This window comes from Heterocephalus glaber, unplaced genomic scaffold (assembly GCF_053883595.1).
Source record: "Heterocephalus glaber isolate CG9 unplaced genomic scaffold, H.glaber_assembly_v1.0 deba00001452, whole genome shotgun sequence".
Taxonomy (NCBI): Eukaryota; Metazoa; Chordata; class Mammalia; order Rodentia; family Bathyergidae; genus Heterocephalus; species Heterocephalus glaber.
In genome coordinates, this window is record NW_028258302.1 from 15,000,847 (window position 1) to 15,017,244 (window position 16,398).

Sequence of the window (16,398 nt, forward strand, 5' to 3'; positions counted from 1 at the left end):
CAGTGTATGTATGTGTGTGTGTGTGTGTGTGTGTGTATATATATATATATATATATATTTTTTTTTGTACCAGGGATCAAACTCGGGTCCCTGCACTTGCGCAGCAGGCAGCGAGACCACTGAGCTAAATCCCCAGCCCGATACAGTATAGTTTTGTTGTTTTTTTTTTGGTACCGGGGATTGAACTCAGGTCTTTGGGCTTGCGCCACAGGCAGCGAAACCACTGAGCTAAATCCCCGGCCCCCGATACAGTATAGTTTTTATAGGAACATAGCCATATTATGGACAAGGATCAAACAGGATCATTCACTTGCAGAGCAGAAATGGAGCGTGTTAGCCAATTTGAGTCCTTTGAGCTCCAGAGCTTCCCATAGTTCTTTGGAACACGGAACCATTCAGTATGCAAGGACTTGCTCCCTTCTTGATTAGAAACTTCTTATTGACCTAAATTTACCAGCAATTCAAAATATGCAGTTGATTGGTCTTATCCTTACTGTCGAGGTTATATAGGAAAGGTGAACTGCAGTTCACCCTGAGGGTGTGGTTTTGGCCTTTCAGACCAACCCCTCCCCCATACAGACTATTAATGTAGTTTAGAAGCAAAAAATGAGAACTTTAAATAGTTCTCAAAAAAATTATCTTTTGGTTGGGCACACAGTCACTTTTGCCTGTCTTTACCTTGCAAGTAAAAAACTCAGATGGTACATTTATTCGTATACACCCCTTTTCATTCTTAGTAAGAATGTGCTTTGTGGCTTGGAATGACAACACGGAGGTAGTGTCACATTGCTCTAATGTTTCTTTGACTGCAAATTCTCCTTGCATACCAGGGTCAAATATACAGAACTCTTTTCTTTTGCTGAAAAACAAGACATTGTAGAAAGAGACCATTTTCAGGGAAGGCTTGAAAGTTTCAGCTTTTCACTTGTTCCCTGAGATGTAGATTTGAAGAATTCTAACCTAGAGCAAAGACTTTGAAAGTTGTAGGGTATAGAACATAAAGTAACCTTTTCAACTCAGAAGAAGTTACGTGTTGGGCCAGAGATTTAGCTCAGTGATGCTGTGCCTGCCTCACAAGCTCAAGGTCCTGAGTTCAATTCCTGTACTGGAAAAAAAAAAAGAAGAAGTTATATATCTGTTGTGGGATGTTGACACTTATACGGTCAAGCCCCCCTCAAGAGATACTACAACTCATCTTCCTTATTCAGTGGGTTTTCTCAGTTCCATTGAGGAAAGGATTTCTTATTTATCCTGTTACTTGCAGACACCCAGTAGGTTCTCTCCCAATTTATTTTCCAGAACCATTTTACAAGGTACTTTACAGAATAACAAGGGGGCTAAAGGCTTCAAGCAGATGTGTAGACATGTTACCCGTTCTTCTGGGATTAATTTTTTGCATTATACCTTTTTATTTTATTCAGCCTGCCTTGGAGTTTCATGACTGTTCAGTTCACCAGGAAGGCTCTATTAGTTATGGAACATATGCAGACTGCCCATGCCATGGAAAATATGTCTCAATCTCCAAGGGCATATGTGTGTGCTCACGTGCCTGTGTGTGTGTATGCATGTGTTTGGGAGTGAGGAATGCAATCTTCAGTGGTCAGTTTCTTTTCACTATTTCTGTTACATCTGTGCACTAGTTATTTGGGTTCTTTGCTCTCTCCCCAGGTAAAAATGCAGAGGACATTTTTGGAGAGCTCTTTACTCAGGCAAAAACCTTTGCCTCTCGGGTAAGCTCACTTGCTGAGAGGGTCGACCGACTACAAGTTAAAGTCACTCAGCTGGATCCTAAGGAAGAAGAAGGTAAGGAAGCTGAGCTCAGCATTTGCAGGCTCTGCTGAGCAGTTTCTTAGAATTTTTTCCCCTGATTTATGAAAGAGAGGAGAGAAATCACAGAGACCTATGGGGTTCTGCTTTGAAATGACACAAGTCTCAGTGGTGTAAAGAAACCTTTTTATCTCTACCATACCCCTACACACTCCCTTTCTCCCATTCCCCCAATTCCCTTGTTCTAAGACTTCCTCTCCTTCAGTCATATTTTGCTACCATAAAAGTACTTGGAAGATTCATTCTAAGGAGAGGCCTGCTAGATCTGGCCACATAGTAAACCTTTGTGTTGCCTCATTTTGTTCAGTCGTGAAATGGCTGGGCTGCTGACAGCCTTGTGGGGCTTCCCCAGAGGGGGAGGGAAAAAAAACCTGGCTGCAGACAGCCACAGCCAAGAAATGCAGCAGCTGAGGCCTCTCCGACTGGTGTGACTCAGTGTTTGCTCAAATAGCCTGTTGTCCATTTTCTAACGCCTTCCATCTTCTCTCAGTGTCACTACAAGGAATCAATACCCGAAAGGCCTTCAGAAGCTCTACCGTTCAAGACCAGAAGCTTTTTGATAGAAACTCTCTCCCAGTGCCTATCTTAGAAACCTACAGTACCTGTGATACTCCTCCTCCTCTTAATAATCTTACCCCTTACAGGTAACGCCTGGCTGGCTTCTCCTTTTTTTTGACGTGTGTTTAACAACACTAGATTGTCTAAAATGGCTAAAGATGTTGTTTACATCATATGGAATTGTATGAAATAGCTTACTACTAGCCCCAGAATTGCTTATAGCGCAGTTGGCACTGTTGTTTGGTTTCTGTAATTCATAGTGAATATAGTACATATTGAAAGTTTACTGTAACTTTGCACACTTCAGAGTTTAATTTGGGATGAGCCAGGTCCATCTGGATTCCATCCAAGCAATTTAGTTATGATGGAACCAAAAGGACTTTGTTACAAGGCAGTCCTACAGTGTGGATCCCAGGGGCAACTTTCTAGCAAGGCTCCCACTTACTTGGAAACTACTAGATTACCAGATGTTTGGGCGTGTTAGTGGGGCCAGCCCCATGGACTGGCTGCTCTGGGTCCATTCCAAAGCTTAAGGAATAATTGGCATTCTTCCAAGTGAGTGTCGTTCAGTTTGTTTTGAGTATCCTTTGTACACATTTCCATCTGCCAGGACCTACCCTGCTATGGCTGGATTTGAAAAAGAAGGTAGTCTGATAGACAACTTAAAGCCTCTCCCTGCTGGTGGTTTGGTAGTGTTGTCATCTTGCACAAAACCACTGAACAAGGGCAGAAAGTGAATATTTATCTTGCTTGTATTCATAAATAGATTTGGCACAGGTAAAAAGTAATTACAGGTAGCTGGAGGCAGATGTTGTCTGTCAGACATAGGTATACTGTAAAACAGAATGTGTGTATCTGTACACCCATGTGAAATTCAAGGACACCAGCCTAATTCAGGAGCCAGGATTAGGCACTTGGTAGTTTCTCACACAGATAACAGAGAAAGTACATGATGCCTATTCTTATTGCTGTATTGAAATTATGCTTGGCCCTTGGTGTTCGTTCATTCGTTCTTTCTTTCTTTGTTTCTTTCTTTGTTTCTTTGTTTGTTTCTTTCTTTCTTTCTTGGTACCGGGGATCGAACTTGGGTCCTTGAGCTTGCGAGGCAGGTGGCAGAACCACTGAGCTAAATCCCCGGCCTGCCCCTTGGTTTTCAAAGGAGCTAGCAAGCATAGCAGGACAAAGCTTTGACTCTGTACCATGTCCCCTTACCCACTAAAAGGGTCTCCACTGCCCCAGCTAGCAATTATTGAACTCCTGGGCCCAAGTGATCCTTCTGCCTCAGCCTCCTCAGTAGCTGGGACTACAAGCATGTGCCACCATGCTTGCCTGCCTCTCGTAATCTGTGGGTCTAGTTGAGATTGTGAGGCAAGAAGGGATCACACACCTGGTGATATTGTAGGGAATATGATACAGGGTTTGCATGACAGCCTGAACAAATGATATTGAGAATTTTATTTTTCAGGTAATGGTATTTTCCTTTTAAACATGTAATCCCAGAATTAGCATCTCCTCTCAATTATCTGGACTTGGCCTAACAGACACAAGCAGTGGTATATCTAACTCAGAACAGTATTTCATATAAAAATCATTAGTGTTTGATTTGAAAATGCATTTTCTGTATTTTGATAGAATTGGAGGACAGGGAATAGGATTGTTTCCAATTCTTTGTAGTTCAGAATAATACTAAAATAAATTTTAGAAAGCACATGCTTTCTAGACAGTGGGGAGCTTGGCCATGCCAAAGGAGAGGGTTCCAGTCAGGGTCATTAAACCTGGCAAATAGCCCTTATAGTAACACCCAGCTTACTCTGTACTGTTGTCATAGTCACTAAGAGATGGTGATTAAACATTGTGATCTTAAAAGAGCTGGTCATCTGTTAGTGTGGCCCCCTTGTGGTTGGGGTGGCAGTGGATGCTGAGCTATTGTACAAGGGAACAAGAAGGTGCAGCAGCGAGGTTATCTTTATGTAAGGAATAACAAGTGTATACATACACACATTTATGTCTTTGTGAACATGCACATGAGTGCACAGGTTATAGGTGGGTGGAAAGGCACTAACGTCCTAAAGAGTTCTGTGGAGTTGGTAGAGGAAGGAATGGCAGAAATCCCCTCTGATATGCCAGAGTATTTAGATCACCTCAGGAAGCTGTCTATGGCCATGCAGATCATATAGAAATAATCAGAATCCCTGCTGCTATTCCCTGACCATGCAAATTCCTCTATCAGGAATTGAAAGTGAGGTGAAAGTTCTTAAGAGGTAGAGCAGTGCCATTCAAGGGCATTGAGAGGCTGGTATGGGAGAGGAAATATCCCATCAATTTGAGTAACTTCTTGATACTTTGGTGTAAAAACTGCTAACTAGTAGGTGTTTGGAATATTGGATTTGGTTGGGAGCTCATCTGTGTACTGACAGCTACTTGTCTTCATTTCTATCCCAGGGATGATGGAAAAGAGGCACTCAAATTCTACACCGACCCTTCATACTTCTTTGATCTTTGGAGGGAGAAGATGCTGCAGGACACCAAGGATATCATGAAAGAGAAGAGAAAGCATAGGGTGAGGGGAAAGGGGCCTCTCTTCTACACATCAGTAGGCACGATTGTGGAGAGGGGATAAAAAGGAAGCCAGCCAGTCTTATGTGAAGTAATTCTGAGTGGCTGCTTGCATGGATGCCAGGTAAAACTCTTTAAAAATGTGTCCATACCAAGCACCACCAAGATGAAAGTATAAGTCACACCAAAAATGTGTTTGTTCCCCCTAGCGCCATTAACAGTTGAGTATATTCAGGCTGAGTTTTAGAAATTGACTTCTATTCACCATTTATTTCTCTTGCAGTTTGCACCTGACTCTGCTGGACACTTGAGCTAGGCTAGTCCCTTCCTTGCCAGTTTTGCAGCTCATTTCTTAGAGACTTGCACAAGGTTCTGTAGTTTGATTTGTAGCAGGAGCCGTTTAACACCTTCACTCCTGGTTGGGTGAGGCCAGGATGGGGGATAGTCCTGGTTTGTGGAGATGCTCCCCTCCCCTCAGACTCCTGATGCTGTGTGTTGTTTGTGTGACCTAACAGTTTTAACTATTTCCTTATATCTGTCGCATATCTACAGCTGTCATTCTTTTTCTTCTCTCTTGACTAACCTTTCTGGCATAACAAATAACTATTTACTAACTTCCTGATAATTAGAGTTGTTCAAGGACTTGAAAGGCTTACCCAAGAGGGAGTGGGTTTCCTGTTGCTAGAGATATTTGAGTGTGGGACTAAGCAAATGTTTTTCCCAGGAGGTGATTTGAATTAGATGGCTTCTTTTTTTTTTTTTTTTTTGTGGTACCGGGGATCAAACTCGGGACCTTGCGCTTTTGAGGCAGGCGCTGGAACCACTGAGCTAAATCCCTGGCCCTATAAATTCTGCTATTATTGAGCATTGTCCAGGCAAGTCATCTCTTAAAAGTGCATCCATGAGATGGGTGGAATTTTAATGAAGAACTTTGGAGAATATTTTCCAAAGGCTTTTCTATTTCTTTTTATTATAGAAAGAAAAGAAAGATAACCCAAATCGAGGGAATGTAAACCCACGTAAAATCAAGACACGTAAAGAAGAGTGGGAGAAAATGAAGATGGGACAAGAATTTGTGGAATCCAAAGAAAAGCCTTCTGGGTAGGTGATGATTTTGTACCATCTCTAACATTCTTTAAAGGGGCCAACAGGGTAATAGCTCTCACATCATACCTTTTGTACCCCTTGAAGTCTGGCTATGTGGTTTAGATCAATACTGCTGTTAGTCAGCCATTTTTTAGTGCATCCATCTGGTGATTAAAATTTGCTAAATAAATCAAGAGATCCAGCAATTTAAATGATGTAACTGGAATGGTCTAGAACAGAGACTCATGGCTTCTAATGCCCATACTCTGCCAGACACTAGTAAGTTTAAGGGTCTCAGAGGGAAGAATAGAAAAGTGGCCCTAGGAGCCCTTTAGCTCCAAAGCATGAATTTGAAGATTGTACCTAAGAGCTGGGCATTTCAAGGGAGTGGGGAAAGCGAGGCAGGAAAATTGTGCACTTCCTAGAGGAACTTTTCAGTCAGCCTTTGTCAGTCTTGGGAGAGAGGCTGGCCAAGGGGCTGAATGCAGACCTCAGAGTCAGTGTGAGAAAGGTTGCTTGGCCACTGTAGAGGCTATATATCTCTGTGGGGAAATGGCAGATGTCAGTCTGACCCCATTTCCCAATACCAAATCACACTGGAGGTTTAAAGGGGGAAAATTACTTTAAAGCTTAGCTTGATGCTTTTCCTGGTGTCTGACCTGTGTGACATTCAAAGCCAAGTCACTGTGATTGCTTGGCATGAGTATCAACTGGTTTTTCTTCTAAGTACATGGTGTCTGGGCTATCAGAGAACCACAGCAGCCTGGTATCTAGGAATAACAAAAGGAAAGAGTCAAGTTGTTCTTGCTTTTAGGAATAACTCTACCATGAAAATCTTGGCTTTTAAAAATCTTGACACCTCTGACACTTGTTCTTCCTGAATTAAGAGATTTGTTTTAAAGAGTGATGAAGATGGTGAGAAAAAAAATGAACTCTTCTTTCTCCAGAGAAATCAGCCCTGAGGGTGCCTTTATTCCTTCACCTCCCAGTAAAGGGGGCCATTTTGTTCCATGGACCTATCCTCTGCAGACAGGCACTTATTGTAGGTTCAGTGGCGCTAAGGCCAGAAGCTTACATGTTCAGGATGCTGGGCATGGTGGCACATGCCTGTAATCCCAGCACTAGGGAGGCTGAGACAGGAGGATCACTGCAAATTTGAGGACAGCCTGGGTTACATAGTGAGTTCAAGACCAGCCAAACTACATAGTGAGACCCTGTCAAAAAAAAAAAAAAAAGCCAACTGTTACGTGTGCTTTTTTTTTGTAGGATAGGAGTGCTAAAAATGAGATGTTTGCCTCTCATTTTCTTGTTGTCCAGGAGGTTTGGTGTTGGGCTGCACAGCTAGTCTTATCTGGACATGCTTGTTGGTGAACCTGTCAAGAGAAGTGCCCAGCCTACTGGGCTCCATGCTTTGGGGATTTTCCACATCAGAGCACCATTTGATTCAGTTAGTTCCCTCCAACTCTCTTCTCCCTGCGATCTGTTTTTGATGAGTTCTTTAGAAACCCCAGTGGTAGAAAGAAGGTGAGGTAGAGTAAAGCTCATGTGGTGGGTGTATTTGTGCTCATATGGTGGCTTATTGCTAAGTGCATTTGTGCTTATTTGAAGTTTTGATGTTCACCCACAGCAAATTCACCCAAGGCCCAGTGCTCTGAGGGATAGGTTTTCATGAGGCAAGCCCCCAATATCCTATTTTAATTGGCAGCTCATTTTGTTTGGTAAGAGAGACCTGGCACAGAGACCACATTTACTACCACGCAGCAACCTGCATTCATCCTTAGCTTGATTTTGCAATCAAATCCCTCCTTGGCCTTTCAGCACTCCAGAGGCTTGCAGACCTCAAAATCAGGCTGTGTGCCAGTCACGTGTGCAGCTCACCAGCCTGTGGTGCTTGGCTTCACCCTTTGCACAGACAGACTTTGGGAGTCAGGTATAAAGCTGCACCTCACATCTGGGAGAGAATTTAAAAGAACTGCTGGATTTCACAAGGCAGGCACCGGAAAAGAAACAGCAGGGTTTTGATGATCTCAGTTGAATCCCATTATTACAAACAATCCGGCAGAAACGTCTGGAAGATAAGTAGAATATTTAGCCCTCAAATAAAATTTCAGTATAACAGAAAATATGTGAGGAATCTCCTTATTTTCTTTCTCATAGCTTGTGTAGCAAAAGCATTTTTGTAGTATATTTTAAGAAAAAAAGAGACTCTTTCAATGACAGCTTGGATTTGTTGGCCTTGGATTTGTTGTCAGGTACTCACCTGCCTTGGTGTACCAGAACGGCAGCATTGGCTCTGTAGAAAATGTGGATGCAGGCAGCTATCCACCTCCACCACAGGCAGACTCTGGCTCATCACCTTCTCCTTCCTTCTCTGAGGACAACTTGCCTCCCCCACCAGCAGAATTCAGGTAAATGGCAAAACCTCTTCCATCTGTCCTGGTGGTTAAACACTCAGGAACAACATAAGAGTTCAAACTGTAGACCAGGACTACTAAAATAACTTCAGGCATGTATGCCACTGTAGATAATGAAAATAGTTAACCTTTATCAAGTGTTGCAAGATGCCAGGAATTGTTCTGAATACTGTACATTACTTAATTCTCTCAGTGATACTCTTGAGATAGGTACTGTTATTATCTCCATGTTACAGATGAGTGAACTGTGAGGTACAGAGAGGTCAGTGAACTTTAAGGCCACACAGCCAGCAAGAGGCAGTCAGATTGGGCAGTCTGATTCCTAGGACTGTGTTCTTAACTGCCCTACTCTGCCTATCCCTGAACAAATAGAAGTCATCAGGGCCAGGGATTTAGCTCAGTGGTTCTGCTGCCTGCCTCAAAAGCATAAGGTCCCGAGTTCGATCCCCAGTACCAAAAAAGAAGAAGAAGTCACCAACTTTTTTGGGGGTTGTGGGTGTGTCCTGGTATTGGGAATTGAACCCAGAGCCTTTACACTGAGCTACATCCCTAACCCATTTATTTTTGTTTTTTATTTTGAGCCAAGATCTCACTAAGTCACTGAGTTGCCCAGGCTGAGCTCGAATTCATAGTCCTCCTGCCTCAGCCTTCCAGAGTTCTAGGATTACAGCCCTGTGCCACCAGGCCCAGCTCCTTACTTTTTTACTTAGCCTTAACTCAGTATGAAATGACATAGCCTTCAAACAGCAGACACTTTGTCCTGGATCCAGAACCTTGCAGATTTTCACTTCTCTCTCTCTCATTGCCTCTGGGTTAATTTCACTGCTGGGTGGACTTTTCCAAAAAGAATGAAACCAGGGGGGAGAGGGATGAAACTTAGAACCTGTCTGTTTTGATACTTATCATTGTCCCAGGCAGAGGTGTTCAGAGGATTGCCTATAATGGCTGAAAAGAGGTTGAAGAACTGTTCAGATTGCAGTGTTTTCTTGCAGTTACTCTTTTCTTTTCTGATGCCTGACAAATGAGAGCTTTGAAAGGTGCACTTTTCTCCTTGGACACTGTTTAATTAGTGACTGCATATGTTGAGGCCCCCTCAGACAGAGACCTAAAGCAGTGCTGTCCTCCGCCTCTACCCTCATTCTTCTTGGACCTTGAAACCACTAATCCCAAATCTCCTTCTGCCTCCCAAATCATTTCCTGTTGGTTGCCCTGTTAGAAGCAGCTAAGGCTTGAAGGTCTGTGGAAAATTCCAAGATGGATGCTTTTCTGAGGAATAGATGTTAGAGCAGGGCAGATGCAAAGGTGGAAGAAGAAAATCTTCAGCTTCACATGTAGCTTGAGTCTTGCAGCTGCACCTACACAAATCTGATCCCAGGAGAAGTAGAGCCTTAATCATGTCTCAAACCTGGGTCAAGAGTCAGTGGCACGTGCATTTCCTATTCTCAGCCCCTCAGATGCGTGCACCTAAATCTCTATACTACTCAGGGCTGGTCAGCTGGTTGTGGATTTTTCTGCCCTCACCAGATCTGGTGAATGTTAATTGCTTGAGAAACAGAGCCCAGTGAGTGGGTGGTATTTAAATTTTCATTCTGTTTCTTTCTTATATACATTCTTAGTCCTGTCTTCAGGCTTAAACTGGCAAGTGCCCATGGGCTAGTCCTCCAGAGAGGGGGTCAGTGCTTTTCCCTGGAGAGCTAAGGTTAGAGAAAGACCTAAGAGATGTCTCAGTTAGCCATTGCCTGATAGGAGAGTCCCAAGTTCACTTCTTCCAGGTAGTTTTCTTCCTTTTTTTTTTTTTTTTTTTTTTTGGTACCGGGGATTGGTCCTTGCACTTGTGCAGCAGGCGGCAAAACCACTGAGCTAAATCCCCGGCCCTCTTCTGTTTCTTGTTATACTCCTCAGCTCGTTACCTTACGAAGATACCCATTTTCTTGTTGGTCTGTTCTGACCATTCCTGGGTCTTTCTTTTTGTTTTTAGCAAAGTGAAATGCCAGTCAATCAAGAGAAGCCTAAGCTTCTAGATAAGCCTGTCTCTGGGTGGGGGTTTGCATACTGAGTGATAGTGGGTCTCTTTTTTTTCGCCTTGTAGCTACCCAGCAGACAACCAAAGAGGATCTGTTCTGGCTGCCCCCAAAAGGTCCAGTGTAGTCAGCCCGAGCCATCCACCCCCAGCGCCTCCTCTGGGCTCTCCACCAGGTCCCAAACCTGGATTTGCTTCACCACCAGCCCCGCCACCTCCACCTCCACCACCAGCCATGGCATTTGGGTCTCCAGAAACCCCTCCACCACCTTCACCCCCATCTTTTCCACCTCACCCTGATTTTGCTGCTCCTCCACCTCCTCCACCACCACCAGCAGCTGACTACCCAACTCTCCCACCACCTCCCATGTCCCAACCAGGTGGAGGAGTGCCTCCCCCGCCACCTCCTCCACCCCCTCCAGGGCCCCCACCTCTCCCCTTCAGTGGTGGGGATGGCCAGCCTGCTGTACCACCACCACCGCTTTCTGATGCCTCCAAGCCCAAGTCCTCCTTGCCTGCCGTGAGCGATGCCCGTAGCGACCTGCTTTCTGCCATCCGTCAAGGTAAATTCCAGTGTGGGTCTGGGACCATGGAGCCTTATCTTTCTGAAGCTGGGATGACTGACTGGAGGCTGGGAAGAGGGGCTCTGTGCCTTTCCCAGAGAATAGCCTTCACTGAGTGAGGAGATAGTGGAACCTTAGGCCTCTGAGAAGCCTAAAAAAGACTTTACCCTGAAAATACAGTTTGAGATTTCTTTCCACATTGGTCTAAAGTAAAGATGTCTTAACCTAAGATCTTGGAACGCCTTGAAAATTTGTGCTTTGTATTTCTTTGCATGCATTTTTCCTTATCAGATACTCAAAAGGTACCCAGAAAAAAACAAGAATCACTGTCCCAGCGGGTACTCCTTCAGCTAGACTGTCATTCTCCACTGTGCAGCCTATTGTATCCTTCCTCCTTCTGCCCTCTTTTCTCCCCACTTTCTCTTACTCCTTTTCCTTCAATTCCGTTTTCCTCTTTTCTCTTCCCTTCATTTATCCCCCTTTCCATCCCTCCCTATCACCATCTCACCTTCCTGAAGCATTTATTCTCTTTCTGACCAGGCCACGTCTGGTCCCATGGAGTTAAGAGTAGCTACTTGTGACCCTCAAGAAACTTGTGATTTAGAGGAGACAGTCCAGAGCTGCTGAACCCCAATACAGTCAGTAGACTTGGGCCGACTGAGCACTTGCTGGGTGGGTAGGTGGGTCACTCCCTGCTCAAAGCCTTGTGAGAAACTGCCATGTTCAACAGCCAGAAGAAGGGCAGGCTTCAAGCCTTTCAGGCACGTTCAACACCAGGACACCAGTTCATTAAAACCCATCTTTCCTTCTCTTCCTATAATGCCTTTTCCCTCTTGGCTTTCCTAGAGGGGCCTTCTTTTTCTCTATCCTTTCCAATCCTCTCCCAAAAGTGACCACTGCCCTTATTCAGTGTTAGGTAGATTCTTGCTCAGTGTTTAGGACATGCCTTTCTCAACCCTTCTTCTCTGCCCTCAGGCTTTCAGCTGCGCAGGGTTGAAGAGCAGCGGGAGCAAGAGAAGCACGATGTCGTGGGTAACGATGTGGCCACCATCTTGTCACGTCGCATTGCTGTTGAGTACAGCGACTCAGAAGATGACTCCTCTGAGTTTGATGAAGACGACTGGTCCGATTAACTCTGCCTGTTGCCCACCTCCTTTTATTTTCCTTCCTGCCTGCCTTCTTTGATACCTATCCCAGTAGTCCCATGGGGAGGAAAATAATTTCAAGGGGCCAAAGCCTTTTCTGAAGCAACCAAAGACGTATCCAAGTACTTCCTCCAAATGAACATGTATTTCCTCTCCCCGTTGTGAGGCCCAAGGGGTCCAGAGGTTTCATAGCTAAGCTGTTCCCTCTTCCTTTCAAGTGAAAGTAGTGAAAGGAAGGGAAAACCCGAAAGCAGATCCCTCTGATAGGGATTCAATTGGAAATAGAGCCTTCCCCTGGAGCCATTTTCAGTTGTGACCTTTTCCCCAAATCCTTGACCTCTACTGTTTCAAATCATGCCACCCATCGTCTGGTCCTATGAGGACACAGCCTTGAAAGGGTAGCAGGCTGAGTGCCCCCAAGCCAGGCTGCCACACCTCTCTGCCCTACCCTCCACCCTAATCAGCAGGGTGGGGCTGCCTTTTGCTCCAAGAGGCATCAGGCCACTAAAGAATATCTCACCCTCTGCCCAGAAGTGATGCCTTTCTGAAGGCTGAGGCTGTGGTCTCCTTCCCTGACTCTCCCTTACTCAGTATGGTGTTTGGGTGCCCTTCAGATGCCCCTCCCTCCCTCCTTCCTAGGTACCTGTAGACCACACAGCCCAGTTCTGACCTCTGATATCCATGACCAAACCAGCCCTGGCACACAGAGACCTGGACCTCTGCCAGCTGTCAGGAGCAAAGCTTAGAGACTTGGAAGTGCAGGATTGAGAGGATGATGGAACTCCTTTGGTCCTACCTTCTTAAAGATGCTGAGGCCTAGGGCTGGGGATTTAGCTCAGTGGTTCCACTGCCTGCCTTGCAAGCACAAGGACCCGAGTTTGATCCCCGGTACCAAAAAAAAAGATGCTGAGGCCTAGAGATGGGAAGTGACTTGCACAAGGTCACACAGTTGGATAGTGACAGAGCAAGAGCCCAGTCTTCCTGATTCCAAGTCACCTGTGTTTTCTGGGACCAAATAATGGGCACCTACTGAAGTCTGGGCAGAGCAGTCTTGGCTCTGTGCTACTCCAGACTTCCCCATAGGCGGGGGGTCCCAGTTGGAGGGCTTAGGCCTGTGCCAGCTCTGTCAGTGCTACTCAGACCTTCATAGCCTCTCTCATAACCCTTTGTTGCCTTCTATCACCAGCCAGACATGTGCCTAGGAGCTGAGCTTCTAGGAGACCAGAAGTAGGGAGAAAAGGAAGAGGCCAGGCAGTTTTGACAGATGCTGTTTTCAATTCCACTGCAGCTCCTCCCCCTTTTATTTCCTCAGTTTAAGCATAAGTTCTGCCAGCTATAGAAACTTCAGTCCCTCAGGCTGGCAGCTGCCGCAGGTACCTGCCTGGGGTGACCTGGCATCGTGAAGAGGACTGAAAGGCAGAGCAACTCAGGGTCCTCTTCTTGTCTCCCCTGTTACTGCACATGGTGATGTTAGTTCCCCCTCGCCTCTTCCCAGAGCTAATATACAGGTGCTGTTATTCAGGAAAAAATTGGTCAGCTCTGGCCAACAGCAAGGTTCCTTCTCTTCTGCCCTAACTATTGTATAGGCTCTTATGCTGAAATCAGCTTCTCCTGGCTTCTCTGGCTTTCAGAGCCTGAAACAAAGGGAAACAGAATCTGTCTCTCCCCAGCACAGCAAATGGTTGTAGTAATTGCCAAAGCCCTTGTAAACCCCTCCGGCTTGAGGAGAGTATAATCGTGAGCACTGCTGCCTCCCCTTGCTGAATGCCTCTCTCTGCCTCCTTTCTTAAACTTGGGATGTGCATACTGAGCCTGCAGATGCCAGCAGGTCCTCCTGCCATGGCTACTCTAGAATGCGCCCTCTTCCCACTCCCTACATTAGCACAGGGCTTGGCACCCAGCTTCATGCTGAGCACACCAGGGCCTCCCACCTGCACTTCAGAAGCTGAAGGTGCTTTCATCAGAACCCTGAAATGGCTGTTGAAGGTGCCCCGGCAGTGGCTAGAGAGACAGGTGGAGTGCAGTGGTTCCCCCAAATAGGCGTCCTGGGGCCTGGCCAGGCCAGGGTTTGGACCTAATGGGTTTGACTAAATTAGCCCCATCCTCCTCTTTCCTGAAAAGGGGGAGCCAGAGCCACTCACTATCATTTCGCTCTGACCTTGAAGGGGGCGGTGTTGGCCTGGTTTCTGGAATGGACAGAGTCCACCGTGAAAAGGGCTGGGGGCAGGAGGAGGTGGGGAGGGGCTCTGCCTTCGGAAGGTAGGATTAGATCATTAGCTCAGTGACCTCCTAGGGTTTCGATGTGCTGTGTTCTCATCCTACAGCTGGTTTGGTAATGATCTGCGAGTCCCGGAGAGCAACAGCCCAGCTCTGCCTGACGCTCTCATTAAAATCCATGCAGCCAAGCTCGGCACTTTGTAGCAGCGGGCCTTGCGAAGCTTCCTCAGCTCGGGGGGCTGGGGACCCAGTCAGCTGAGAGGCTCTCTGGGCTCTACTATGCATATGTGTACAAAAAAAAAAAAGTGCTTTAAATCCAGAGCCCTTTAAGATGATAAAGGACCCAATGCAGGTAGGCATGTGTTTTTGGAATCCTGTAATTGTAGAATGCAAAGTTTAGTGATTATTTAAACTGGGCCGAGGTTGGTAGGAGAATGGAACAATGGCCCATAAGGACTCTTAAGCACCGAAGCCAAGGAGCCACCTCCCTTCCTGGTCTGCTCGGCCCAGGGGACCTGCCCCCCGAATGCTGTGGCCCAGGGACCCAGGGACACAGCTTCCAATCGGCAGTGTCAGAAGTGACTTGTGGCTTTGCCTTTGTCATGAGATGATTTCATTCCAAAGGAGTGGGTTGAGGGGGGTCCCTTGGAGGCTCAGAGCAGCTGGCCCAAGCTCCAGCTTGCTTCCAGTGGAAGCTCGAGTGCCCTCAGAAACGACCCTGGGCAATGTCACCGCAGAGCTGAGGCGGTGTTGTCAGGGCTAATGTGAAATCTCTTCCCGTGGCGCCGATCCTCCGACTCTGCAGCGCCAGCTTGGACAGATTGAGGTCTCTGTGGCTTTGGTGACCCTGCTTAAGCATTCCCACCGTGTCCCTGCTGTGCTCTAGGACTTCCTCCCGCTGCAGTCCCTCACCTGACCTCAGGGCCTGGGGAGGGAGGCAGTGCGCCAGGGCAAGGCGCTTCCGCTCAGGAGAGATGTCAGCCTTCCTGGGGGCGTCAGGCTTTGAGCTCTGCTGGGGTCCGGCTGACCTGGGACCAGATGTCACACAGAAAAGTGCCTCGCTCTGTGCCTCCTGCCATGTTCACTCTAATAGTGCCTCAGTAAGGGCTAGGGAACAATTCTGTTACTGTATTAACTTTATTCAGTTAATTCACTTGAGAAACTAACCAATTTTTACTTTCTGTCTAGAAAGATGTACATGTAGGCGAGTAAGCTGTAATGCTCCCAAAGTGCCTTGTTTTCTCTTATATAAATATATTTATAAGGACATATTCCAGTTGGTTGTTGGGTGTGTTTGCCACATCAGAATTTTAGAGAGTGAGAAAATCTCTAGTGGGGATACCTTCTGAAAATAGGCCCCTTTCCCAAGGCTGAGAAAGGGACTCTTCAGTTAGAAATCTGAGCAATGGGGTTAAGTGAAATCCCTGAAATGACCTTTTCTTCTTCTGCCCTACTCTTCAGACCCTCAGAAAGACATCCAATTTTCTAAAGCCCTGCAGCTCCAAATCTTCTCTCATTGGGTTCCCTGCCAGGCTCCTGTGTGTACATTTGTACCCTAGTGACCTGAAGGTTCTGTGTAACTATTTTGTATATACACATGAACACTGAAATGCCAACATTTTCAATAATTTGATAAAATCTCTATAGCCACTCAGCCACCTCTGGTGTGTGTGTGTTTTTCACAGAAATTAGAAGGGCAATACTGATAGCCACTGATGATGTTGGGGCTCCAGAGCTGGGTCTAGCCCAGTGGGCTTAAAAGGCAGCAGACTCCTGGGTGGAGATCTAGGTTGGGGGACCCAAGGCCCCAACTCCCACATTCCCTCCCTTAGGAGGAAGGGTTTGTGCTGGGGCCGGGGAGACAGGCTGCCTTGCACTAGGCAGGAGAGGAACACAGACTGAATGCTGATGCTGCCTCCCAACATCTGGCCGGCATCTTGTCTGCCTCTCAGGCCCAAGCAACTTACCTTAAATAGAACGATTTACAATGGAATCCAATAAAAGGTTCAGGC

The 16,398-nt window shown here is 46.2% G+C and overlaps 1 protein-coding gene across 3 annotated transcripts in view; it reads left to right on the plus strand.

Moving 5' to 3' along the window:
- Wasf2 (WASP family member 2) overlaps positions 1–16,040 on the plus strand; it is an 83,618-nt gene extending 67,578 nt beyond the window's left edge. For all 3 annotated transcript variants that reach the window (XM_087215470.1, XM_021263149.2, XM_004850716.4), the window contains exons 3-9: positions 1,669–1,803; positions 2,318–2,471; positions 4,828–4,945; positions 5,918–6,042; positions 8,280–8,435; positions 10,531–11,024; positions 12,000–16,040. In XM_087215470.1, coding sequence (XP_087071596.1) covers positions 1,669–1,803; positions 2,318–2,471; positions 4,828–4,945; positions 5,918–6,042; positions 8,280–8,435; positions 10,531–11,024; positions 12,000–12,157 — 1,340 coding nt within the window. In that variant the 3' untranslated portion in view covers positions 12,158–16,040. The remainder of the gene's footprint in view (positions 1–1,668; positions 1,804–2,317; positions 2,472–4,827; positions 4,946–5,917; positions 6,043–8,279; positions 8,436–10,530; positions 11,025–11,999) is intronic.
- Positions 16,041–16,398: the final 358 nt, after the last annotated feature.